The sequence below is a fragment of the Triplophysa rosa genome, linkage group LG21, assembly GCF_024868665.1.
Source record: "Triplophysa rosa linkage group LG21, Trosa_1v2, whole genome shotgun sequence".
NCBI lineage: Eukaryota > Metazoa > Chordata > Actinopteri > Cypriniformes > Nemacheilidae > Triplophysa > Triplophysa rosa.
Window position 1 is genome coordinate 17,733,966 of NC_079910.1, and position 27,898 is coordinate 17,761,863.

Sequence of the window (27,898 nt, forward strand, 5' to 3'; positions counted from 1 at the left end):
TGAATTTTCCAGCTAGCACACGTACGTCTTTAAGACGTCTGCTAAATATCTGGATCTGAAAGACATCTGCTGTGTAAAAACATCTGCTAAACATCTTAGAAAGAGCCGTTTTACATCCATTTTAAATCATGAACATCTTACAGATGTCTTTTAGATGTCTATATGACATCTGACAGCAGAAGTCTCTGAGACGTATTGCAGATGAGCAAACTACAGTATGTATTTCAGATGTAAATACAGACGTCAAATAGACTTCTACCACATGGAGTGTGCTATCAGGGTAAGAACGTCTACGCACATCCCTGATAGCACACATACATCTGAAAGACGTCTATTTGATGTCTCCATTTACATTCTCGTAATGTAATACGTCTCTGAGACGTCTGCTGTCAGATGTCATATAAACATTCAGAAGATGTCTGTAAGATGTTTATGATTCACACTGTTTCTAAGATGTTTTTACACAGCAGATGTTTTCCAGATCTTAAAGGTGTACCTGTGCCATCTGGGATGTATTGAAGTAAATTGATAATTTTACAGAAAACTGATTTTACAATTTGACAGTTTTTCTGTTATGTTGCTGTAAAGTATTACATCAGTAAAATATACAGTGAGTGCGAACTTTTGATTTGTGAAAGTATGAAAGTAAAGCATTCAGTGCTTACGTTGCAAAAGTTTTATTCAAAAACATTTTGGAGAACATCCTGTCCTTTTATACCTGCAACATGTTATGAAGATTTGGACACAATATATTAGTGTCCTGTATACAATTATTATAGACAACACTGCAACATTTTCACTCGACAGTTTCACTCAACAATGGTTAAACGTTTACAAACAACATGCACATTTTTACAATATCAAAGAAATTTCTGCAAATGGGATTTCGCAAGCTGGTCATAATTCAGTAATGATAAAAATGTCCAATGTATCCCAAAAATATACAATCATTGCATCCGATTTTTTTGGCCAATGTCATTGTTTGACATGAACATTCACTGTGCCTATGTTTGTGTGCTGGAACTTTTGTGTATTTTCGTTATCTGTGTGCTTTTTGGTTCTTCAATAAGTAATGTGCTTTAGATCAGCTCAAGGTAGTTATGAAAAGTAACAGTTATTGACTGTTTTGACCACCTTATATTTTCCAGTTAGTCAACCTGCTTTTAGGTTCTTCACCATCATGAGATCAAAATACAATTTGTTTTTTGTCTGTTCCCCCCCCTCATGTACAAATGTTAAAAGATTAAATTATGATTACAAACCAAAGTCAGAACTGCCTTCTTTTCACTTTGTAATAGTCTGCATGTGCATGTGATTATGACATTTCAAGCAATTTACAACTTAAAAGTTCACATTCATTTGGCATTGCACCTTTTTTCCGTTTTGGAAGGTACATTTACATCTTAATTGTTTCCTGAATGGACCGCCAAATCAAATTCTTTTTTGTTCTTCATTTAAAGTTCTCTATCCTTTATTCTCTCATTTAGTTCTGCCTGCTTCCTTCAGATGTATGTTAAAACTCCAGCTTCACTTGTCAAACTGTGGTCACAGATAGCAAAGGGTTGTACACTTTCTTTCCATCTACTGAACGGGTCCCGTGAGCCAGGAGTTCCTGAATGGTGATCCAGTTGTCCAAAATACGGCGGCTTCGTTTCTTCATGCTCTTCTTTTGGCTGAGCTCAAGTATTGAAGCTTGTCCCTGCGCTCCGTAATCTTGCTCCCTCTCTCTCTCCCTCAAGAAGTCCAGTCGGCTTTGCATCATAAACTCGCGGCGGCGGCGTTGCTCACGAGCTCTCAGCAGCTGCTGCTTGCGTTCCTCTTTGCTCCAGTACCGCCCCATCTTCATTTCACTCACCGCATCATCATCCGTGGTCATCCCGCTACGCTCCTCCCGAATCTTCATGGCTCTGGCTTTTAGTAAACGATCTCTTACTGGACGTTTAGCCACGTAACGAGAACCATCGCTGCGGATTTTTACCTTCCACTCCATTCGAGGTGAAGCTGGAGGAAGCGGTGGTCCACTCAGAGAAGTTGCAGGGGCAGCTGCCGAGTCTCTATTTACACTAGTCGGGTTAGCAGTGACCTCTACGTTAGTGTCCTTAATGTCTGGGCTGTCATTGGTAGAAATATCCCTCAATTGCATGCAGCTCTGGTAACGTGGAGGCAATGTGCTTCCACAGCGGCGACGGGACAGGTATGGACTGTTCTCTGCACTCCTTCCTCCTTTGACTATCCCAGAAGATAGAGTCCCTTGGGACCCTCGTCGTGCCCCATCCAAGCCTTTCTTACTGTTGCCGCCGTTCCGAGATAATGACCGAACTCTTGTTGCTGGACTGGAGTTCCTGCTGTCTCCTTGTTCTTCGTTCTTTCTCTTGGCCTCTGATGAAGAAGGCAGGTTTAGATTCTTATCCCTACTTGAACCCGTTCTGTGACGTGGTGCCCGAGGTCTCATAGTTGCAGAGGCACTGGAATCTCCAGGGTGCCGTTCACTTGCCAGAGGTGTGCTCCTGCAACTTTCCCCACCGGTATTGTAAGCACTTGTACTCTCCTTGTCAGAGCGTTCCCTTTCTGGGATCTCGTTGATATCTGACAGCTCATGGTGGAGCGCCTCTGCAACCCCACACCTTGACTTGGCTCCTTTATCTTCATCGTCCTCTTCGTCAGCTGGCCAGACCTTTAGACAGCGTTGTCGCAACTGCTGCATCTTTTGAGCCCGCAAAACGTTGCGCCACTTGAACTCCAGATGTCGAATTTCCTCCTCCAGAAGAGCAATTTCATGCTGCATCAAATTCTCATTGCAGTTCATGTCTACAGGAGCACCACCTACTGCAGTATCACCTCCCGCACCATGGTCCTTCCTGTCGAAATAAAGAAGCGCATTTCCGTTCTTCTCGTAAAGGCACCGGATCTCCAGCAGCTCACGGTAACGTTCGTATTCCTCCTCTGTAAGCCCTGGCATCAGAACTCGGCTTGTCCCTGACCCTTGTGTTTCAGGAGCACCGTGGTCTGCGGCTCCCACCCCATCTGTCCCCAGTAGTGAGTCATTACTGTAATGGAATTCCCATCCGTGTTGAGCAGCGAGGAACTTGCGCATGCTGCCGGGTGTGTTGGTGGCATTAGTCGTGCACGCGCTGGTAGCATCATCAGCCAGGAGGTCGTGCTCGGAGGACTCCTCGCAACGTGTGCTTTCATCAGTGCGACCCACCCCACTGTCCAACTCCTGGCTGTTATTGAGTGCAGTTTGCCACAGGTTGGGCCGACCGCCTCGGATCCCGCTGATGTCACTCAGCAAGGAGCTAGGTTTCCTATGATGCTGAGGGCTGGGTAAGTTAGAGGCATTGTCCAAATCCTCCAGATCCAGGCCCACATCCAACTCCAAATCCAGATCATCTGCCTCGTTCTGACAAGAAAGGGGTTTGAGAATGTTTATCAGTTATTAAGAAGGAAACCAAAAGACAAGTGAGCAAAATATTCAAAACATGCAAACTATACAGTGGCCAATTGATTGTATTGTTACAGTCACTTATCTGTTTTGATTGTTCTGCCTGTTTTATAGTTCTGTAAAAGTAATAGCATGTCAGTTCCCTTCACTTGTGTATTTTAATTTTGTGTATTTGTCATATGTGCCATGGAAAGTTATTGTAACAATGAGCCTCATCACAAACATTTTAAAGCCCATTTTCCATGTGTTTAAATTGTGCAAATGCCAAATAAATACTTAAAAAATTGAAATTTGATGTCTTTGCCATTTGTTTAAACAAGCGTGAAAAGTATATTAGGGATTTTTGTGTATTCTGTGTAATGTGTAAACTGAAGCTTAGCTCTCAGAAGAACTTAAGGAGGCTTGGTGACATACGAGCAAGACCCAGGAAAGTGACTACAAAATATTACTATACCAGGACCAACAAATATTCATATTCTCGTCAAAACAACTCAAAAGCCACTCTTTGACTAGAATTTGCAAAATCGTTTTACCATCCAGCTTCTTGAGGTCTCAACCTGGGAAGGTCGTCTACAAGGAATTTCTTTCTATGCTGGACTCTCATTGAATAAAAACATTTCCTCATATGCTGCAGTTTCCTTTTTTGCCAAATAATTTTGTTAAAAATCTTAAACCTCATATTTTCATGGTATAATTGAATCTGACATCATCTTGGCCACAGTTGTATATATAGAGTGTTAAAAAACGGATTCATTAAAATACTAAAACAGTCAAACATGAAAATATTCCCTGTTTGAACAGTAGAGGACAGTGTTTGTCTGGGTCACAGTTTGGATGCTCTATATCTGTCTATGGGGGTCTTTCCCATCTGCTGTATGAGACGTTTAAACAGTGAGAGGTTTCTCAGATGAGCCACCTGTGCTGGGGAATATACAGGCCCAGAGGCTCAAACACCATCTGTACCTTCCACAAAACATACACACTTGTGTGCTACTGACCCTAAACCCTGAAAGCGGTAGAATCTTTAAGCATTTCCCATATGACCCTTCACTCTCCTGGTTCTTATTCTAAATTATTCTGTTAATTTAATACATTTTCACTATTTAGTGAAAATATTAATTACTTTTTACTTTGTTTCAAACTATTTTAATGTATTGTTGATTATAGGCATTGCATTGTAAAATATTGTTTAGCGCTTCCATAAATTGTTTTAATTGTTTTATTCAATTATACACTTTTAAATGTTAATGAAAATAAATGAAGGTTTTTACTATCAGCATTTTTGTACTTATTCTGATTTTTATTCAAACTTAATATCCTTTATTTCTTGCACAGCCTTATGTCAATTAAGATCATACTAAATGAGCTTCATAAATGCTGATTTAGTCTATTTGTATTCATGAAGTGGGTTTGTGAATTATGTTTTATTTAAATATTTACCAGTGGGATGGTTGCCGTGGCTTTTTTATGGACTAAATATGCTCAATCTCACAGTTAAAACATGACGTCGGACCATGAAGTTTGGGGCCAATCGATGAAAACATTCTGAGAGTGAGAGACATACGTAGATGTTAAGTCTCATTTGTCCTCATACAAGCCTGTCGTTATCATTTGTCTCTTAATTTGGTGTTTAATGAACCCATTCTGCACTGTTTGCGACCTCCTTGCAACACTTTTTAGAGCATGTTTTGGAGTGCTGCATTATGGACGTGATTTTGGCATGTGTAAGCTCCATTTATCAACAACAAAAACATTTGCATTTGTCTGTGACTCTATCGAATGTTTTAAAGTAAATGAAATGGACAGTAGTGACTCATTGTGTGTGTATTATGGTATGTGCTAATGAGTCGGTCTCTTGAGTATGACCTTGAGTGGAATAAAGGATTGCCGAACCCAGACAACAACATAAGCCCTCCACATGTGTCCAATGCTCTCCGTTTATTTCCTCGTCTGTAATTTGCTGTGTCCTATACGCCACCTTTCCTGTCTGCTTTCATTTGTGAACAGGGAACAGAATGAAGCCCATTTCACCTCCTGCACATTAACACATTTGTTTCCTCTTTGAAAAAGCAAACCAGAGGCTTGACAATATAAATATTATTATATTATATTTTATATATTTTATATTATATTATATTTTCAGTTAAAATGTGCTTTCTGCTGCGTTATTCAATACATTTGATCATTTACCAAACCAATTCTTTTGACTGAATAGCTTGAACACGGAAATGTATTTACAGTTATTTATTAAAATTTAAGGTTAATCTCACCTCAACGTCGGGTCGAGCCAACAGTAGAGAAAAATTGGTGCTGTCCTCTCTGGTAAGGATGGCTACGGCTTCCTCTCTGTTCTGAACATCCATGCCATTTATCTGAACAGAAACACATTCGGTGCAGGTTCAAATAATCTTATAAACATCTGTTAGGTAGTTAACATGATGACAGAGGGGTTTGTTTAGCCTTTTGTACCTGTAGTATTCGGTCTCCCTCGCGGATTCTCCCATCTTTAGCAGCAATGCTATTGGGGTTCACCTGCAATGGCAAGATACAGTATATCAAGTTTACACATCTTAAAGGAACAGTTCAACAAAAATGAAAATTCTGTCATCATTTACATACATTAACCTGTATACATTTCTTTGTTCTGTTGAACACAAAAGATATTTTGAAGAATGTGGGAAACGAAACAGTTCTGGGGCACCATTGACTACCATAGTAGGCACTCAATAGTGCCCCAGAACCATTTGGTTGCAAACGTTCTTTTATATATCTTTGTGTTCAGGGAAACAACACAATTTTTACAGGTTTGAAATTGTTTGGGTGAGCTGTTCCTTTAAAGGAATATTTTGTATTCATTTTACAGCAACTACGACATGTTGTTAATTACTGTAAAATAAATTTTAATAAAAATAAAACCTCCCTCAGTTATGCTTTTGCTATTCAAAACTGTACACACGCATGTGAAAATGTGTGTGAAAAATCTACTTGAATTTTTCTAAATGGATGATTTTTGCTATAGTTAAAATAAAATAAAAATCTGCTCAGTCTTGTGTGTACACTGATACCAGAGAGATTCATTTAAAGGGATAGTTCACCCAAAGATAAAAATTCTGTCATCATTTACTCACCCTCTAGTCATTTCAAAGCTTTATGACTTTATTTCTTTCGCAGAACACAAAAAAAAGATATTTTGAAGGAAGTTAGTTAACAACATTCTTCAAAATATCTTCTTTTGTGTTCTGCGGAAGAAAGTCATACAGGTTTGAAAAGACAGAAGGGTGAGTAAATAATGACAGAATTTTTATCTTTGGGTGAACTATCACTTTAATATGACATTTTAGATAAATGTATTATGTATTTTCCCATTACTCCTCATTTCTCACCTCACCCACGTAGATCCCCAGATCCTCTTCATCATCTGTGCGATAACACACCGTTAAACCTAGTTTATCTTGCTGGCAAGATTTATACAGTTCCACCTCCTAGAGAAAAGAAAAACAGAGATAAAGCACTTCATCAGTATATCAGTCTGAGAGAAGATTGTGAGTCTGTGATAGAGGAAATTTAAAGAGACAATGACCTCATACTCCAGATCATCCTGTCTGTCCACCTCATGTTGACTAATGTCAAAATAATCTGTTGGGTCGTAGTACATGTGGTCTAGAGGTGGTCTGGGGAGGAAACACAATATTACAGACTAAATCGAGAAAAATCAACATTCAGAATGAACCCTTCCTGAGTTATGACAGTAATGAAATGCATTATTTCTGTAGCACCAAATGGTAGAGCAAGAATACAGCAAAGCATGCTGGGAACTCTAAATTCACTGCTCAGTTAGGGAAACTAACTAAAAGAATTCATGCAGTCCAACCACAAAATAATTAAGTAAATATCCTTTATACAAGTTTAAGTGGGTTGAATGTAATAAAATTAAGTTGAATTCACTCAATAATTTGTGCATTTAGAATTCTGAGATTATTTCTATCATTTTAATTTAACTTTTGGTTAAAAAACAAGAACACAATTGTATTAAGTAAAATTTACTCAAATAACTTCATGAAATGTACTACGACACAGAATCATTTTTTACAGTGTAGACATCATGTTCTTTATACAAACATACTTTCTTATTTATTTATTCATTAGCCGTGTTTTATAGTAATGTATTACTTTTCATTAAATCACACGCAGCATCTCTAAATGCACACACTTACAGCTGGTTGAAGAGGTAGGGTTCAGGCACGGGTGGAAGTGGAGGTGAAGGAGGTGATTCTGGTCTGTTGTGATGGACAGGTCTGCCTAACGTCACCATGTGCTGGAAACTGATATCTGTCTGTGTCCCGCTGTCTACACAGTCAGTCATTACGATCGTGGTACCAGCAACTCCGGGCACACCTACTTTCCTCCTCTGACTCCACCTCATGTTACGCCTGCAGTGCAGCGCATGTAGATTCTGATCCCGAGAGTGGTGAGCTAAACCTTTACTGTTCACCTGCGTTAAAAGAGAAAGAGCCAGGATCAGGACTGCTCATTTGTACAGCATTTTGTGGTAGATTTGGCTTGTTAAAGGGGTCATTTCAAGTATGTAAAAACAATAAATAAACAATAAAACAATAAATCGTTTATTTATGCTAAGCTGTAAAACCTAAGATAATCACTACAAAATGACCATTCGTGTGAGCTCATTTCAACATATCCACGGATGATGTGAAATATAAAAAAAATTAATTATTAAAACAATTATTAGATTATTAAAATCCCTGTGAACCGGAAGTTGCGATCGTTTTTACTTCTGTATTCTGATGCATTTCCGAGTGAAAAGGAATTTCAAAGGAGAAAATTAGTGGGAGTGGCTTGCGTTTTTCACTGCGAATTGATTGGATGTGTAAAAACAGCCGTTGCATTTTGAAATGGAACTGGCAGCAGACTGAGAGTTGAAGGGGAGGAGTTAACGGAGGCTCCGCCCAAGCCGTCTAACATACGTCATCTAAGATGGATAGTCACTACAGGACGCAAGTGCATTTTCAGATTTTAACGGAAGATTATGAGGACACTTGAATTTTTAAAAGAGAATGACCCACATTGATAAACTCTTTACAATAAACGCTGCAATATTTCATGGAAAAATAAGCTTCGTATTTTTTTAATTTCACTGGGACTTTAAAATATAAAAAATTAGGATATGCTCCTTTAACAGATTATTATTAGAAGCATGCATGCCATAATATAATTACACAGGAAGACATAATGGCCACGCAAGAAGTGATGTTACATCAAAAAGATCATCTTAATGTCTAGGTAGAGCTTGTTTGTAAATTCAAGGAGTTGTTCATAGATAGACATACATTATGTGCTTTCCCAGACAGGGATTATCTTAAACCAGGCCTTAGTTAAATGACATTGAAGTAGTTTTTACAAACATGTTTTACAAAAGAAATGACTTGTGTGCATTTTAAAACAAAACAATGGCACTGATGTTTTTTTAAGATATGTCAGCGCAAGCTGTTTTAATTTTAGACAGCTCTAACATTCATTAAAGTCTAGGACTAGTCTTAAACCCTGTCCAGGAAACCGCCCCTATATGTATTATGCCAGAAACAAACATATTAAATCAAAGACAGGTGTATGAATGCCACACTCAGTAAACATTACAAAAAACAATATTTCATAAACATACACAAAAATGACAGGCTTGACGCACAATACAGAATAAAAAAAACATCCAAACACGTCACTTCAACAAATATACAACATTTATTTCACAATAACACGGAAAAAAAAACATTATAACCTTAAATCCAACTTCCCCGTTAATGGAACACAGCATGCTGTTTATCTGTCTCTTCTGAGAAAAGAAAGATAGCAAACGCATTATTAAAAAAGAGTATTAAAGAGACAGCAGTTCTTAATGCAAGTCCGGTTCATTTAGCGCTGACGGGACAATCGAGAAACTCCAATAAGGGAAACTACAAACAACTCAGCAGAATTAAGAATCATGGTGATAAATGACCACAAAACTCAATATGTGCAGAGAAGAGCGTGCGTGATTTATGATTCAGAGTTTAACATGAGCGATACACAGCTGTGGTTTAAACATGCCCTATGGCATGCTCTTAATGGCTGGAATACACTACAAGACTTTTTTTTAAACTAGACATCATACACTAGCAGACTTTTTGAAAGTTTCAGATAGAAACACATTAACTGATCATATCTGCAGACTGGCACAGACTTTCTGCAACAAGTCCAGACTGAAAATCCGTGCAAAATCTGAGCAAAAGTCTTGTAGTGTATTTTAGCCTTAAGATGATGTACTTTCAAATATGTTTCCATATATTTTAGCAGTGTTTGGAAGCAGCGTGATTTTGTACGTAGATTTTTCACAAAGGTTGATCTACTGAATCTTTAAAGACTTTCTCCCATATAGCACACTTATTTGTGGATCTCGTGTGGCCTCACTGCAAGAAGGTAATGGTGAGATCTTCCTTTGGGATGTTCTCCTCGTATTGCATTGGGTTTCCTTCAAGTACTCTGCTTTCTCCCACCATCCAATCACATGTGCATCTGAGGAGCACTACCATATGTTTTGGGATCTGTTGCATGCTTGTGTTTTAGCTCAATATCTGTCTCCTTGACAGGAATGCAACATCATTATCAAACAGAGTTTACCGGGATCATTTAAGATACAGTTTATCCTTAGTCAGAATTTTGGCCAGATTCCGGTTCATCATTGTTCATTTTTCTGAAGTGATCTTCCCTTAAGATAGGTTCTGTTGTTGGGACGCACACTGACAGAGAAGCATTTTTATTGGCTGCATCCAAAAACAACAATGGTTTTTTATAATTATTAAAATTACAGTTTTTTATTGCAATTATATATTTAGCAATTATATGTATATATATATACTATATATATATATATATATATATATATATATTATAGATGGTTTTAAAGCAACAGCATAAACAAACGTTACTGCGCAAGTGCTTTTGCGGCCCAAACTTAACGTCCGGTACACCGCCCTTCCTTCCAGACATTTATGGTTTTATAAACCCTTGAAATGAATCAGTGAATAAATCTTCAAATTAGTATTCACACATTCTCAAATTATGTTTCACTGTGTTGGTTCAGCTTTGACTCATGATCCCTGTGGCAAGTCAGATGATAAGGATTAGAGTGTTAATATTCAGCAGGACTCTGATAGAAAGAGTGAGATACTCTCGTTCAGGTCAGGATGAGAAACTTAATCAAAGCATTCAGAGCTGCTGAAATCCGGCCCACCCAAAGCACAGACACTTCCTCCCTCGCTTTCTACTCCCTACAACTCCTGATTTGCTGGTCTGTTAAAGGAGTAGTTCCCCTTCAAAATGAAAATTCTGTCATCATTTACACGCCCTCTTGTCATTTCATAACTGTATGAATTTCTTTCTTCTGCAGAACACAAAAGAAGGTATTTTGAAGAATGTTGGTAACAGCCCCTCATTCACTTGCATCGGTTACAATAGAAGTGAATGGGGGGCTGTGCTGTTCTGTTACCAACATTTTTCCAAATATCTTCTCTTGTGTTCTGTAGAATAAAGAAAGTCATACAGGTTTGAAATGACAAGAGGGCGTGTAAATTATGACAGAATTTTCCTTTTGAAGGTGAAATACTCCTTCGAGGGGGCTGAAATACGTATAAATGTTTTTTAGTGCAGATGCATAGATTAAATATGTATAAAAAGTCGGCACACCAAGGCTCCAAAAATATTTGGAGCCTTGGTGTGCCGACTTTGTATACATTTTTTCATATGATTTGTTTTTGGTCGAGCACCCATTTCAAGTTGATGTGCGTGCTTTTGCTGTGTTTGAATCTGTGCAATCATTTATCTCATTGTGCTTCTTAAATGCAGATTGTCTGATTGGCGGCCATGCTTGTTTGTTTTGTGAATGTTGGAATGGGAAGGCTGTACTTCCACCGACTTGGTTATGGCCCAACTGGCTTGAAATTTGGGCAAAAAATGAGCACAAACAAATAAATCAAAATATTCGCTCTTTATAGCCTTTCAGCATAATGAAATATCTCTGTTCCATCTCTGTGGGTCCTTCTCAACGCCCACTTTTTACTCTCCAATCTCTTCCTATTCCAATGACTACAATAGTTCTGAATCAAAACTCACTACATTTTTTGTTCTCGCTGAATGCATCTAAAATCTTTAAATGCATCTAATTATGAAAGTCACATAAGTTGCGTTTCACATCATCGTAAATAGCGGTTGGTTTCTCCGGGCAGACATTCCATGTGTCTTCAGTTTGCTCACACTCTTTTTTTTGGCCGAGACTGACCTTGTCCACCGTCAGGAGATTTCCGCACACCCATCTGTTCATCTCAAATCTATTTCAATGCAACATTGCTGCTCTGATTTGCCAGAATTTGCAACATTAGGCCTGAGGATTCAGTGTCCCACAGCGTTTAATAGTCTCGCTGTAAAGGTTGTCCCTCTCTGCTCTCTTCTTGTCATATCACATCCAAGGATACGACCATCATGGGCACTGGCTTTCATAAACGAAATCATGCATGCAGTTTAACGCCTCTTCCCTAAACACACACTCACTTGGAGCATAGTTTGGATGGACGGTTTAATTAACAGTAAGCGATGATTTATTACATAGAAGACATCCTCATCTCGGATACGGAGGCATAACCACATCCCCAGACGCTAATTCAAGCAGCCGTAATGCGGAAAACATCTTTCCCCGCACGTCCACTCCTGCGGCTGCAGGGCTATAGTCCAGAGATCCTGAACAATGGGGGTGGGGGCAGATAAATGATGGCAGAGGGAGATAAGGCTGGCATGTTCTTAGCTTTCCACCCGCTGTTATATCTTGCACAGTAGTCAAGATGTTAAACCTTACGGAGTGACCGTGAGCCCAGACGGCCATGCAGGACAATGTATTAGTGCATGCAAGACTTAAACAAAACAAAAGTTTTGCACGACTGAGGATGAATTTATGTCCGTCGGAATTTCCGTCTAGAAGCAGACAGACAGAGAGTACACTTTGGAATTTGGAGTAAAGAAACAAAAGACAGGGCTAGTCTTCAATATTCCTTCAAAAGCAGATAGAAGGGGGAGGGGGAGTTCAAAGAGCGTGAGAGACAGAGAAAGACAACGGGGGAAGGGGATAAGGAATGGTAGAGAGACCTGGGAGGGAGAGAGAGAAATGGGACTGATCTTAAGAGGAGCGAAAAGTGCGTAGAAGAAGCTGGAGAGAGATGTAAAGATGGAGTCTGAAGTGGTTAATGGGATCAGTAATGATGCTGAGATGCTGGTTGGCCACTTATCACCTTCCATCATCTTCTCCAATGGTTTTTAGAAATGGTCATGCTGGAGCACTGGTAGAAGAGTTATAGATATAGAGATCATATATATGCAAATCCAGAGAGAATCCATGTGTTGGTTTTTGGACGTGTAGCCACAAACTCATGCTAAAATAAACACCTTAGATATTTCATATGATTTAAGTTTCAAAATGATTTGAAATTAAAACATGGGGGGAAAATACATATTCATTCTCTTTTTGTCTTTTATATACTGTAAGTTTACTTGCAAACCCAAAATACCCCATGGTACACTCTTAAAAAGTGCTGGGTTATTTTTTCAACCCAGCGATGGGTCGAAAAGGGTTCAACCGTTGGGTTACAATTAACCTATACTGGGTTGTTTCAACCCAAAATTCTGGGTTGTTTTTATCCATTGTTGGTTCAAATATAACTACCTGTCCTCCAACTCATATGACAAGAAAAGTGGTTTGTTCCTTACCTCAAATACGACGCACTGGACCGTTCACTGAATTAGCGCCTCTACCAGCAGCAGGAGAAACTTTTGTCTACTTACATTATAAAATTATATATTGCGCTATAAATTTGCAATGATGACAGTTTTTGGAGTGTTTAAATTTAAACCGTTAGGATTAATTAAGTGTATTTACACTACACCATTCATGCATTTTGAGCAAGGAACGTAACCCATTAACTTATTACATAACATAAAACACAGAATATAAAACAAAATTCTCAACTTAATGAATCCATTAAACTACACTACACACGGAGCACTGCGTTTCCCCACAGACCATTATTACCAACGCACAACCTGCTAAACTCTGTGAGACACATGCATTTTAGTCTGTTCACACGCTCACATTTCTCATGTGGAGAAATAAGTGATAGCTTATTGAAATGCTATTTTACATAGTTTTAGTCTATTTTCCGGTTGCATTGAGTCCATAAAACTAGACTCCTGTTATTTACACATGCCATCTGGCTGTTCTGCGTGTCTGAGTGAATGAACTGCACAGTTTAACGTGCTACACGCGTGATGCTCATGAATTTGTCTACGTCTGTGCTTTATGAGGACATGAACACATGAACTTCATATCTCCAGAGTTCCTCTAAGAGTTTATTTCAGGAACATTTAATTGTTTGAGTGAAGAAACAGACACTAAAAAATAAGCGTCAAAGATACAAAAGATCTTTTAAACCCTAAATATTCATGAAATTATTCATACTATAACAAATACGAAGTATTAAATGCATAAAAAGTGAACAATCTAAAGCAATGGAATACCCGGCACATCAATACACGTAACATAGTACGTGTAGTACATAATGAGCTGCTGGCGCTAGAGGGCGCTCATCCTTAAATCGGAACCGTTGGTCGTAATAAGATGCTTGTACAAATGATCTATAGGTTTGTTTCTTTGAAGGACAGTCTCATAAACATTTTTCTGGATTAATTTAACCCAGGGATTGGGTTTGTAACTTTTTGGCCCAACGCTGAGTTGAAAATAACCCCGCATTTTTTAGAGTGTAAGAGATCAAAACCATTTGCATTGCTTGTCATTCAATTGTTACACGCTTAAAAACACAAAAACGATAAAAATGTTTATTGTTGGGCTTTTTTAGACTTTATTTGTGAAAGGATAATAGACATAGAAAGAAAGTGAGGCTCAGATGGTTGAGTCAGATGACTCAGATGAGTCAACTCATTTTGCATGAAATCGTCTTGTTTATACAATGTTATGTATACACTGCAAATCCATAGATTTTGCGTCTGCGGTACGAAGCAATGATATAATGGCAAAATACAGAAATGGTTTACAAATAAGACGGTTCAAAAGTTACAATTTCTTTGTTTTACAAGAATTCTAGAGCAAAGTGTTTCTGCTGCGGTTATGCAGGAACTTCTGGGTTACCACATTGTGTTTCGCTTTTGACAACGGCCATCAATTACAACATTTTTAATGGGAGTGGCCCATTAACAGTCATCATGGAATGTAATTTTCCGTTAGGGAGGAGCTCATTTACATCCAAATTGTAATTAATTTACATGAAATCCACAGCCCAGAGTGTCACTGAGTGTTATCAAGCACAACGGACGTCTTGTTTCCGACAATGGGTGAGTAATTAGCTCCATTTTTTATGTTCCTTCATAGAAGCCTGATAATGAGATTCCTAAGAATTAATATGGGCACTAATGTGCAATGTGTAAAACAGAAAATACGATGAGACTTTTTTGCAATGTAAGGATTGTAATGGGGGTCTTTGCTACTTAAATAACAGTTCTCGTGATTTGGCTCTGTATAAGACATAAAACTAACACCACTGTTTTAACATGTTGTGGTAGTGTATGCGTCTCACTACAAAACATTGACACCTGTTTTTTTCTGCGGGGAAGAACAAACCGAGAGTGTGGCGCATCAGTGATGTAAGTGACAGGAATACTAATATTCTCATTCATCCCCTTGGGGCTTCCCCTTCGACAGCGGTTGAGAGTAAACACTCTCTACACAGAAACTCAATGCTGGGAGCAGCAATACATTTACTCATGTAGCTTGAAAGAGTTTTGTTGAATCATTAAGCCTGTAGCGACAATTTTTCTTTGAGATACTGCGAGAACACTTTAATTTCCCCTCTGTAGAATTATTTCTGCATTTTCTGCCAGTTTTTTGGAACATATGACAATTAAAAGCGCATGAATTCGCTCTCTTTTCTTCTATTAAGTATAAAGGTAAAGTATTTGAGATGAATAGTTTTACATATGCAACATGTATTTTGTGTGTAGAAATCAGCTATGCAGAACTCATATCATAGCCTGCAGACAGTTCGTCAAGAGAATTCACTTTCACAGCCGGATGCTATGAAGCGGAGCGTTATCTTGTCTACTGGGGCCATGCTGCTGTAGATTTATTTAAATGAAATACAAAATTATGTACGAAAGTCTCTTAAAAAAACAAGCCAATTGGATGATGTCGCAGCAGGCATTGTTTGTGCAATCTGCTTTTGTTTGCAAAGAGGATCATTGTTCATTTTTGCAGTATCTTAACACATACACCATGAGAGAGTCTAACATCTTCATTGTTTAGTCGATATCTGCTCTCTCTGGACTTCTCTGTTGTTTTTTTCTGTTGTCTAAGATATTAACTATGTAAAAATCCAGTGAGTTCTCTCGCTCCAGTATCTAAGCAATCACCATCATATATTTTAAGATTTAAATAAGGAAATGTGGTATTAATATGTCTTTAACTCTCCATGCCATCTGGGTTTAGTATGTCACAATGCATTCTCGGATTGCTTGGTCTGTAAGAAGAAATGCAATGCCGCCTTAAGATTCGTAACTATTTCAAGAGACGGCTAATTCTTATGAATTCGTACAATGTCAAACGTAAATAAACCTATGATTATTAGATGAAAGCAATACTGGAATCCCTCCACTTACCCTGACCCTAAACCTAAGGTCATTGGAGTACTAAAACGTCCAAATGAGATGGTATAACTTTATACGAATTAGCTACCTCGTAAAATACTTACCAATTCCTGTGAGCTTGTGTTGGATCTGGCTGCCAGGGACAGCTTTGTTTTTTTAATATTCGAATGGTTTTGTTCGATTCACTTTGTATGAATTCATACGAAATAGACAATTTTTTAAACAAACATTAGTGTCCTACTTACAAAAACCTTCGCCTCATGCCAATAATGCCTCAAAATACTGCCTAGGCAGGCAGCTCATCAAGATTTTGGACCAAAGCTATTATCTGCGTGGGTTCATATCAGTATTGCTGTCATATTCTCTCTATTACAGCCCTTTGACCCTTTCATTTCTCCTGCACATAGCCCCACACACACATCTGACAGAGATACCTGTTGGGGTACATACTGATGAGGTGAAAGATGAACCTCACTGACACACTGTTGACACTCATTTCCATACTGAATAGATCTTGATCCCTCCCCTGACGATTAACTCCACCGGGATTAATTAAACACACACATGGTGCTCAGCCCTCATTACTAAACACTCCTGTGATCTGATCTACTACTAATGTACTGCGTGTATGTATGTGTGTGTGAGGTCTGGGAAACACCTCTATGAAATTATGCAAAAGGATGAAAACAGGAAGCACGGTCTTAGTGGTGGCTGCCTGTACAACATGCTAGGGCATTGCTATAGTTGTTAAGGTGTTTAGAGTGTTTCAAATGCATTGCTATGCAGTTGCTAGGGTGTTTTAAGTGTTTTACTCATGTTGATATGCAGTTGCTAGGCTGTTCTGAATATAATGAGTGCGTTGTTGTGCAGTCCTTTAAATGTGTTGCTATACAGTTACTTAAATGTCTAAGTGTTTTCCGTATATCGCTGTGCAGTTGCTTGAGTGTTTTAAATGTGTTGCTATACATTTGCTAGGGTGTTTTAAGTCTGTTTATGTGTGACTAAACCATTGGTGTTATGAGCATTTCAAGTGCGTTGCTATGCAGTTGCTATTGCGGTCTGAGTGTTTAAAGTGCGTTGCTAAGCAGTTACTAGGGTGTTACACATATTTGTAAGTGTCTTGCTAAGCATTTGCTACAGTGAGTGTTTTTAGTTTTTTAAAGGGGTCATATGGCGCGATTCGAGCGAATACGTGTTTTTCTTTGTCTTTGGTGTGTTATAAGTTGCCCATGCATGTATTAGACACGTAAAATTGCATAAATTAAAGTGTCGGAACAAAAGATGCATTCTATCTAAAAGCAAATGCTCACCCAGACCTGCCTGAAACGCCTTGTGTAACCACACCCCCACAAATCTACGTCAGTTCATGGTATGATTTGACTAAGATCGCCCAAATGTATACGCAAGTAAGGTGGGCGTACCTGTCAGTACAATTGCTTTGGAACCTGATGTTCCAAATATGGTAAGAGGCGTTACAGTTCCGTCACACGCTTGCAGTATTCGACCAATCGCTACGCACTGGTTATCTGGCCAATCATAGCACACCTCGCTTTTCAGAGCCATGAGCTTTGTAAAAATTCCTCGCGTTTCAGAGAGGCAGAGCAAAGAGGAGATACAAACATGCACGGTATGTGGAAAATACAGTGTTTTTTAACCTTAAATCATGTATACACATTGCATTACATTTAAAACAAACCATAATATTCGTTTTAGCCGTGTCATATGACCCCTTTAAAATAACACAAACAACACTAAAGAAACCTTTCGATAAGAAAAAAAAGATCTATGATGATATGTCTGGCACAGTGACGCAGGGTGTGGTCGAGCAAAGTCGCAGCACTGTGTGTTTTTTTGTGTTGACATAGGCAGCACTTCTTTGATCACTTTAACCATATTCGTGCCATATGTTCATTAATACTAATGTAACTACACAAAATTCAGTGTAAGAAGACGCATTCTGCTTGCCTAATGAGTTTGGTTGCCATAGTTACAGCATCCCATTCCACTGCAGCTCAGAAACAGAGAGAGCTGCAGAGAGAGAGGGGAAGGGGGTGCTCGGAGTGATTGATGGGTTGTGTGATATCACTAGTGTGCCGGGCAGATTGATGGTGTTTATTCTGCTGTCGGTTTTGCAAGTGGAAGGGAAACTACACATGTGCCTCAACATGCACATCTGATAAACATTTTCCTGCTTTTATACTGTTGATGTGTTTGTGTGGGATCCTTTTTTGTTTCCTCTAAGGCTGATTTTCATGTTTCATATCTAATAGGTGGAAATGGATTTGCAAAGCATATTGAAAGAGCAGTGTTGTCTGGTAAATAACGTTTGGAACGTAAGACGTGGGTTTAGTAAAATGGGACTAAGACATGATTTAAGTGAATACGTCTTTTCAAATTTTCAAGAGAACAGTTCACCCCCCCACCAAAGTTCTTCTTTTATTGGCCTCTACATTATTTATTGTTGTACCAGAACCAGGATGTAAGGATTCAGGAGTATATAGGGATTATAATGTTTATATGGAGATCAAAGAGAATAACATTTCTTTTAGTAATCCGCCATCCATGTCAAATGCTGTTCTGCTTGATCTGTGAATGTGTGTTTTGTGTATTCTACATTTCTAATCATTTTTACACAGCTTGCATGTCAGCAGTGTATTTCTTTCCAATATTAAATGATTTCAGATTGAGACGCTTAATATACAGACATCATTAACACTTTTCTCTGTCTCTTTTAAATGAAATTAAGAAGAATATTTTAATTTACAATGTTTGGTATTCTTAGGCCCGGTTTCATAGACAACGTTTAAGACAGTCCCAGACTAAAATGAATGTTTGAACAGAAAATAACTTGACCTGACATATTTTAAAATATATCAGTGCCATTGTTTTGGCTTAAGATGCACAAACCAGTAATGTATTTTTCTAAAGCATTTTTATAAGAGACTTAAATATCCTAAATTAACTAAGGCATAGTCCTGGTTTAAGATAAGCCTTGTCTGTGACACCGGGCCCTAATCTATTAGAATATTTGTAATTCTTTTTCCAGACGTCTGTTTTCCATCATAACAACAGGCCTTTTTTTCTGGCAATAGTCTCATGTGTTGCATTGTGTTTATTCTCACGTGTCCTGAGCATCAACGGCTCTAATGCCGCATTTGATTTACATAGAACCAGAGTCTATAACCTGAAACAGCTACTGTTTCACTGCCTAAGCGCTGCTATTTCCTTGAGGAAAAGCAAATGTATTGTGTCAGGCAGTCTGTGGTCTCAGTGTGTAGCCGAGTTGAGTTTTAAATGTGACTCACTTGTGTGACGAGTATTAAGTCCAGCAACTGCGGCTATGATGAAACTAGAAGAGAGATGAAACTCAGATTAAAATCGACAGAGAAGCCCAGAATATTTACAGCCAGGCACTGTCACGGACAGCCCCACCATTCCCGACGAGCCACCAAGGTCCACCGATTCATTCCTGCTCTGCGATGCATACAAATCAATTACTTGTGTCGTCTGAGGGCAAACAGCCGAAGAAAAACCGCCATCTATCCATCCTCCTATCTATTCATTCCTCTAATGCTCTTCATCATCTCTATCCTTCAGCTCACTCCTCTATAACCCTCTTCTCAATCTGTCATGACTGAAGTCCAGCTCTCTTTAACTTCAGCTTTATTATTTGTTTCATTATAAGTTTAATTCCAGAAGAAAACTGTTCTGCTTTGAGGATGCGTTTCACAGCTCAGAAGATTTATTTAAGTTATCATGTTAAGTTCAGATATGGTCTCAGATGTTTCTTCAGACAGTCTTTGGTAGCTTGGACAGTCTGAACATATTTTACGAGACCTATTCTAAAACTCTAAATGTGAGACTCTTTTCAGCAAAAACAAGCAGGGCAGTTAAGCAAGTCTCCATATAAAAAGGAAAAAAGGTTTAGCTGTCATCTTGTTCTTTATTTGAAGGGTGATGGACTCTGGGGAAAGGTTAACCCAGCAAACAGTAAACGTTAGCAGTACGATAGCTAACATTGTCTTAGTGTTCTCTGAAAAAAGTTTCTGAAGTAATCTTAAAAGAGAAATGTTATAAAAGCGTTGTAGTAAAAACGTTATTCTTACACGTAGAATGTTCGAAAAAATTCTTTAAAAAAAAAACTTTTTTTAGAATTTGTGTGTGGAATTATAGTGTAGTACTATCAGCTCCATTTGACGTTTTGCCATGTTTCCAGAGAATTCCACATTGTCTAACACCGTGTGTACTAGATTTGATGTATGACATTTCAAAAGTTACTATAGAATCAATTGCAGCTTGTCGTGCATCATTGTAGCGGCCGGTGTGGACAAAAACTCAAAATAACATGGAAAAGATTTGTTGCGAGGTTGCATTGCGTCTAGTGTTGACACGTGTACGGGTTACTTTCAACACATCCATCTGCTGAGGCTGAAGAGAGATGTTTGGAGCAAGACTGCTCACTCACCACACCAGTTTCTTCTGCACAGCACCACAGCAAAAGAAATCATATTTCACCTGAGTTATGAGTTCGCGGTCTGAATTGAACAGCAGTAAGAGAAAAAAAACCTTTTGCGACGGCACTGAATTCTTGCCCCTTGAGGAGGTCAAGTGAATTTGTGCTTTGCAGGTGTACTCTGCGATTTCAATCTCATCCAGATCGAACAAGCTTGTTTTTCTCACACAAAATTCTGAAAAATTATGGAGCAAATTACATACAGTACGGTTTGTCGGCTCAGGGGGTTGTTTCTCAACTCAGGCGTCCTCGGAGAAATCAAATCCTGTCAAGAAATCTCTATTGTACTTTTTTTTACAATGCTTTCTCCCATTTCTTTTGACCTTTGTTGAAAACTATTGCAGGGTTTCTCACAACTCTGCTTGGTACCTTCATTATGTATGTTGACCCTTTGACCTTTTTTTTGAGGAAAAATAACAGTTTTTGGTTCATGTACTACACTCTAAAATCTATTTATAACAGCACAACCTGTCCTTAACTGAACACATATCTATGTATAGTTAAGGACAACAAATTTTGTTTTACTATAAACTCAACAAATTTAGCACAAAATCAACACAAAATGACTCATAAAGTGTAAATTGGGAAATTTCCAGATGACTGTCAACAGCTGTCCCAATCTACATGAATTCCAGATTAACTGTATTATTAACTGTAAATCGTTATTTACAAAATGTTCAAGAAGTGCTAAAGCCTGATACAATAAAGCACGATCAGTGGGTCCGATTGAGAAACAAATCCTTTCCAGCTCTTATGAGCTGGTTCTTTTCATATCTTGGTTGAAAAGCTTACAACTAAGTTATTTTATATTTTTAACAGCTGCCTGCTGGAAAAAGTGAATGCCTAATGCTGGGCTCACACTATCATGATTTCAGCCTGATTTTGGAATGTTCCATTCGACATTCATTGTGGTGATTCGTAATTGACAATGGGTGTCAGGGTGTTGTTTTACCACACATAGTGTGTCATGGTGACAAAAACCAACCCCATGTCTGCAACACCTCACAATGTCCCGATGTTAAATTTTTTTGATTCAGTCCTCCATGACAGGTTGTCACATCTGGGATATCACATCTGTGACTATAGCCGCTTTCCCACCAGTTAATTTCAGGAACAAAAGTCATGTAAAAGGACTGTCGTTCGCGAACTAAGTTTTCCCTCAGGCCATTTTCCTGGTTGCATTTGCATCGCCATTAGGACCTCTTTGGTGAAACTGAAGATCACCGCTATTGCAGTTGTGTTTGTGTTGTCTGTGGAGGGTTTCTTGATAACTGGCATGTAATGTAGACGTACAGTATAAAACTGTAAAACACTTTTCTGTGACGTGTTTAGCCACTCAACACGTTTGCTTCGCTGGTACATTCTTAAAAAAAGGAGCTTCAAAAGGTCCTTCGATGCCATAGAAGAACCTTTTAGTTCCATAAAGAATCTTTAACATCTGAAGAACCTTTCTGTTTCACAAAAGGTTCTTTGTGGAGAAAAAATGGAAAGAGATGGTTCTTTGAAGAACCTTTGACTGAATAGTTCTTTGGAACCAAAAATGGTTCATCTATGGCATCGCTGTGAAGAACCTTTTAAGCACCTTTCTTTTTAAGAGTATAGTTTCTTTATTTCTGGATTAGACCCTGCTATGCAGAAGGAGCTAAATTTGTTCTCCAAAACGTTTTCCTGAAGTAAAATTCTGTCCGGTTCTGCGGTACAAACACAACAAAGAGCAGGTACTTCCGCCAAATCGTTCTGGAACTAATTATTCCTGTGGTATGAAAACTCTATATCATTTACGCATTTGAAAAAATACATTTTGCATTGTATTATACATTTGTTTCTGACTATGCGCAATACCCTGGGATCGAACCCATGACCTTGGCATTGCTAGTGCCATGCTCTAACCACTGAACCACGTAGCCACAGGAAAGCCATTGTCACAACAGACTAAAGTTTTGTGTATTGGCTGTGTTTTGTGATTGATTGTCGCATCCCACGACTTTTTCGCGTTCGGGTATGGACAAACAAATTGCTTATCGCAGGAATCTCATCGCATCACGTTTGGTTAGGTCGGGACCTTTAAACAAGTAGATCAATGATTTGATAGCACAACAGAGGTTTGAACTTTAGAGGGGAGATTAACCAGTTTATGGCTTATTTACTTTGCAAATAAATGTTACATAATTGTATTTTCTACAACCTAACCCCACACCGTCCCATTAGTGAAACCTCTTGGCATTTTTAGATTTTAATAAAGGCATCATTTAGTCTCTTAATCTCTCTGTTCTTATATAGGAGAAACCACAGTGGTTTTCACTGAACATTGTGGGTATGTTTGTTTTCTTTATTTCTGGAAATTTTAGCATGTGTGAATCAGTAATCTGGATGCATAAGTAATGATGATGTTGGTAATTACACGGTTGCAGCCCTTTCCATCTGTACACAAACAGCTCATTAGTGTTAAAGCATCCAGTTTTCTGCTAATTGGCTTTATTAGTATCAGCCGTCTCTTATCGACAAAACTTTCTATCGATGAAACGCATGCAGTCTGGGTGCAATTTCACACCCAGAAAAGCGTTTCGGGTATCTGTGGCTTTCCTCAAAGTCACCTCTAGTTTCAAACACCAGCTGCAATTCGCTTCATTGCAAGTCACTTCTGCGCATTTTATATTAACTGAAAAAAATATAACAGGCCGAAACAGTTGTAAATCAAAACCTCAGTGGAATTTTTGACTGCTTCCTTGTTTGAGAATGCAATGTTTTGGATGGTATGTTTTCTTCCAGCTGTAGTAAAGCTCATTAAATCTCATTAAAGTAAGACAAACAAACAAGCAGCTTACTGCTGCCACAGACAGCGAGGAAACTCGTGGGAACGGGATTACAAGGAGAGAGAGTGAAAGGGTTTAGAGAGCAAATATCAGAATAAATTAGAAGCACATGTAAGATGCGAAACAAGATTGTAATAAGGTCAGACAAGCTAAAGATTCAATGAACTGTTCGCATCACATATTTGTTTCACACATAATGCAGTTTAAGTGGATGCTAAATGCACTGAAAAGTTACTGCAGCTTTTCTATTGGCATGTTCCATTTTATTTTATAAATGTACGTTTGGGAGGAGCCTAAACATTCAGTCCTGTCAATAATAATATGTCATAATTATGTGCATATATAAGTGGCAGTCTTTGCCTTCCCGTGACAATTCTTCTGGCATCCCTCCTCCTCCCCATCTCCACCTTCACTGTTCTTATGCGTCCACTGTGCATTTTCATTATGGGGTGGTTGAGGTCAGAGCTCAAACCGAGCCTCAAGGTTCAAGCCCCCTTTAAAGCAAGCCATGTTCACCATTAACTATTAAGACTGAATGGGCAGGTGAACTCAAAAACCCAGAGGTATTTGACTGGTGCTCTCAACATCACGCTATTACTGCACATGCAGATGGTAAAATGAATTTTATTGATCAGAAACAAAAATATGTTAAAGAAAAAGATTTTAAAGAGCCTGCTAAGTGGCTATATTACCGAAACATCCTAACTCACAATCCTATCTTATCTGTTTAGTAACCAAGGTTCAATCTGAAACTTGTTCATATTATAGGACTTGAGGAAGTTTCTGTGATATGGCCCCAGGTGTCTGCAATAGATGATGTACAGACTCATAAAATCAATTTCTAGCCTTTCTATGTAAATAAATATTGATACAGGTTATGTCCAGGTGCAAACAAGTCAGACATCTGACACACTCCAGTTTTGATTCTTACCTGGAACATGACCCGGTATTGCTCCTCAGGCTTCTGCACCACGCACATGTTGCAACCCATTCTGACGGCCCCAAATCCTTCAGTCCAACAATAGCTGTCTGTCTTTTCCGCAAAGGAAGAGTTGTGCTAGTTGAGAAACAGTATCATACACTAGATCTCCCTGGGCAGATGTCACGGTTGTTCAGTTCCCACTTTACACTCCTGTGCTGAATCGTTTCTAGTTTTCTGGGTATACTCCAGTTTAACACTCAGAGACGGTACACGTGTAGGTCTTTGTGCTGGAGTCCATTAACTAGCTTTTCAGCTGCCGTTTTTAAAAAAAGTTTTAAATGCAAAAAACCTGTTCAAATGAAACTAATGTTTTTTGATGGTACAAAAAGTCACATCTCAGGTCTGTTGTGCACTGTGAAGTCCATTTGTGCTTAAAATGTAATGCTGTGCCACACTCGCAGCCCCTCACTAATGTGCTTAATTCAGGAAACCGGCATGAAATTACGGCTCGCTGCCACACTCACGACTTCATCAAAGCCACTTTCTCCAGCGCTTTTACTGGGACTGCAGCCATATTATTCCCAAATCAGTAAATGCTGCATGTAAAGGCTTGTGTTGTGTTCAGTGTTTCATTCTGAAGTGAGGGAAGGATTTATGGGTGATTGGACGGGCAATCATATTCATCCAAGAGAGGCCGTAAATGCAGCAGGTTCCAGGTAAAGCAAGTAAATTACTGTTCGACGAAATGAGTGATCATTTGGCGTCCTTTGACCACCAGTTTTGTCCTTGCATCAGTCCTCTCAGTTTATTTCCAGAGCAGTGTCATAGTGTTTGCGTTGATTAAGAATCAATTTATGTGACATACCATTTTCATTTTGAATCGCTAAATGTTCTCTGTGCAACAATTTTTCATGCTCTTGACTGTGGCATCAGATTCTCTTCCAGACTGTCCTTTCGCTGTTTCTCACCCTTAATCATAAAAAGTGACCAGGTTTCTTTCTCGTTCATCTGCCGTGGATCTCAAAGAAGAGTTTGACTTTTCACTTTTCCACATCCATACAGAATCATTCAACAGCTTCTTCTACACCTGCTTCTACTTTCTATTTACTGCGAAAACGGTTCCAATATCTCCATCTTCTCCGAACCTGTCTGTTATCACCTTCCGCACTTCACATGGGTGTTGTTTGTCTATCTCGCCTTTCAAACACTCTAAACTGTGTAAATAGTCGCATTCAACAAACATGAACATGCTCATGTTGCATGCTGAATAAATTGGCAAAAAGGATAGCACATAAAACCGTAAGGTTAGAGGGTCAATGTGCATAAAAAGATGCTTGAGGGAAATTGAATCCCACACACTCCTAGCTACATCTGCTTAAATGACAGCAAACAGCGTTGTCTGACTGGCCTCCCATCTGCACAAGTCACGATTCTAGACAATTAGACCAAACACGCTCAGGATACAAACATGACTCAATACAGAAGTTGTCTGTGAGCAAAAAATATGGATGAATAGCAGCTGGCAAAGCAACTTCGCATGGAACTGAACATAAACTTTTACTTCGTTCTTGAAAAACCATGTTTGCATACAAAAGCAGTCATTATCCCAATGCCTCAAGACTGAAATGCTACTATTATTTAGATCAATAAAAGAAAATTCAATTAAATAACACAAGCCCTTAATAGTGGTCAGTGGTGCTCTGTCACAAAGAAATCCATATCTCTCTTAATAAGGTACCAGTTGGACGCCTTTGGTGCTCAGTGGTTTGTGAAACATAATCATCAGGCATTTGCTTTTAGAAATGTTTCAATGTCCGTTGTGTTAAAACCACCGCTTTGTGCTATCTAGGTGTCATCCTACTGGCACACATTGCTGCAGAGGAGAATTGAAAGGCAAGCTGTGTGAAGGTGGGTATAAATCTTCATCGAATATGAGGCAGCAGTCTTCAAGATCCTTCAAGATGAAACAGATTCACAACAACTTTACCTAATTTAAGCTTGTGCCATCTAACGCTATCTATTTTGTTGAACCTTTTCCGCCTTTCTTTCTTTGTTTCTGCGTACTTCCCTCACACTTTATTCACACTGAGTTTCTGAGGAAAAATCAACGTTCCGCTCCAACATGCAAAACGTTGTAACAACATTTCTACTTGAGTACCTCCCAATATTTAACTACAACTCCTATTTATCCTCACTTGATCCACATGCCAACTTTGAACAAAACAGGGTTTCAATCCTACCTCGACAACAGCGAAAGCTTTAACCTCATTAAACTGTCAAAGGCGGTCATGCTGTTTCACGCACCCCGCTGTTTGAGATTTCAGGCTAGTCATTCACGCTGCAGTAACGTGCTAGACAGACCCCGAGCGCTCCGACACACATACAGGCGTCGCCCTAGTACACCCACATAAACAGAGGGTCAAGCGTTAACATGAGCGGTCATGCAAATAAAACAGTCTGTTGCGTAGACACTCACTTACAATCGCTTCAAAGAGTTTATTAGGAGAGTTAAGAAGTAAAAAGGAAAGATTTTAAGAGAATGGGATAAAAAGTGAGACAAAAACAATGCAACAGTCTCAAAAGCATTCTCTCAACTAGACAGCATGCAGCATCAACACACCCTGGTAATACCCTTCAAGTTGTGGGGCGAGAAAAGACAGGACATTATAAAGTCGGCGTATCATCCCTCTTTTTCTCGCTTGTTCCTCCCAAGAGTGCGGAATCCTTTTGTTTGGCTGGGATTTGAGTAATCCATGCTGGCTTTTCTTGTTCCCCAAAATCCCCAAATCCTTAAGGAGTGGTTATTTGAAAAGAGGCACCAAACTGTATAAGTTCCTGCAGCTGACACATAAAAGTCCGGTCCGGGTTACAGCGGCATTTCTCTGATTGAGGAGACGAGAGGGAGAGCAGGCAGGTGAGGTGAGGTTGCTGATGTCTCGTCCCCTCGTGTGAGCGGCTGAATAAACTCCCCCACTGCAGCGGAGAGAGAGAAAGAGAGAGAGAGAGAGTGAGAAAGAGAAAGAGAAAGAGAGAGAGAGGGAGACAGCACCACAAAGACATTAACGCCCAGAGAAGCCAACCACACGCACACACAGACACATTCACTGGAGGAGTAGTTTAGGATGCAACAGAAATCTACATCCTGCAGCCCCTCTCTCTCTCTCTCTCTCTCTCTCTCTCTCTCTCTCTCTCTCGCTCTCAATAACTGGTTATTAATTTTTGATTGTAAAGTACGTTCTTGACTTAAATGTATCCTGAATGATATTGCCAAGGCATCAGGACACACACGAGTACAGGCATACATTACATTTAGATAGAATAAATCTGCTAGTAAAAAGTAATATATTTTACAGTTATATAATGTCTCATTATTATAAACACATTCTAATAAATATTATTAATATTTTTAAACTACTATTAACGCATTATTGACAGGATTGTTTTGCGTACAGTATTGTCAA

General features: G+C 38.9%; 1 protein-coding gene across 2 annotated transcripts; it reads right to left on the reverse strand.

Annotated features, from left to right (window-relative positions):
• Nucleotides 1–548: 548 nt before the first annotated feature.
• LOC130545519 (PDZ domain-containing protein 4) lies at nt 549–27,530 on the reverse strand. 2 transcript variants are annotated; one of them, XM_057320058.1, is made up of 8 exons: nt 24,447–27,530; nt 9,234–9,287; nt 7,657–7,934; nt 7,023–7,113; nt 6,826–6,924; nt 5,912–5,974; nt 5,713–5,814; nt 549–3,400 (listed from the first exon to the last, which is right to left on the reverse strand). In XM_057320058.1, the coding sequence occupies exons 1-8, from the start codon at nt 24,504–24,506 to the stop codon at nt 1,535–1,537; spliced, it is 2,613 nt and encodes an 870-aa protein (XP_057176041.1). In that variant the 5' UTR covers nt 24,507–27,530; the 3' UTR covers nt 549–1,534. The 2 variants fall into 2 exon arrangements, with proteins under 2 accessions (XP_057176041.1, XP_057176042.1); XM_057320059.1 differs by lacking the exon at nt 9,234–9,287.
• Nucleotides 27,531–27,898: the final 368 nt, after the last annotated feature.

Excerpts from the sequence above, each read along its gene's own strand:
- LOC130545519 (XM_057320058.1), bottom strand. The coding sequence starts at position 24,506 with ATGGGTTGCAACATGTGCGTGGTGCAGAAGCCTGAGGAGCAATACCGG. Across the intron at positions 7,114-7,656 it reads CCCTACCTCTTCAACCAGCT|ACCACCTCTAGACCACATGT; the intron begins GTAAGTGTGTGC and ends TTTCCTCCCCAG. Across the intron at positions 3,401-5,712 it reads TGGCTCGACCCGACGTTGAG|AACGAGGCAGATGATCTGGA; the intron begins GTGAGATTAACC and ends CTTTCTTGTCAG.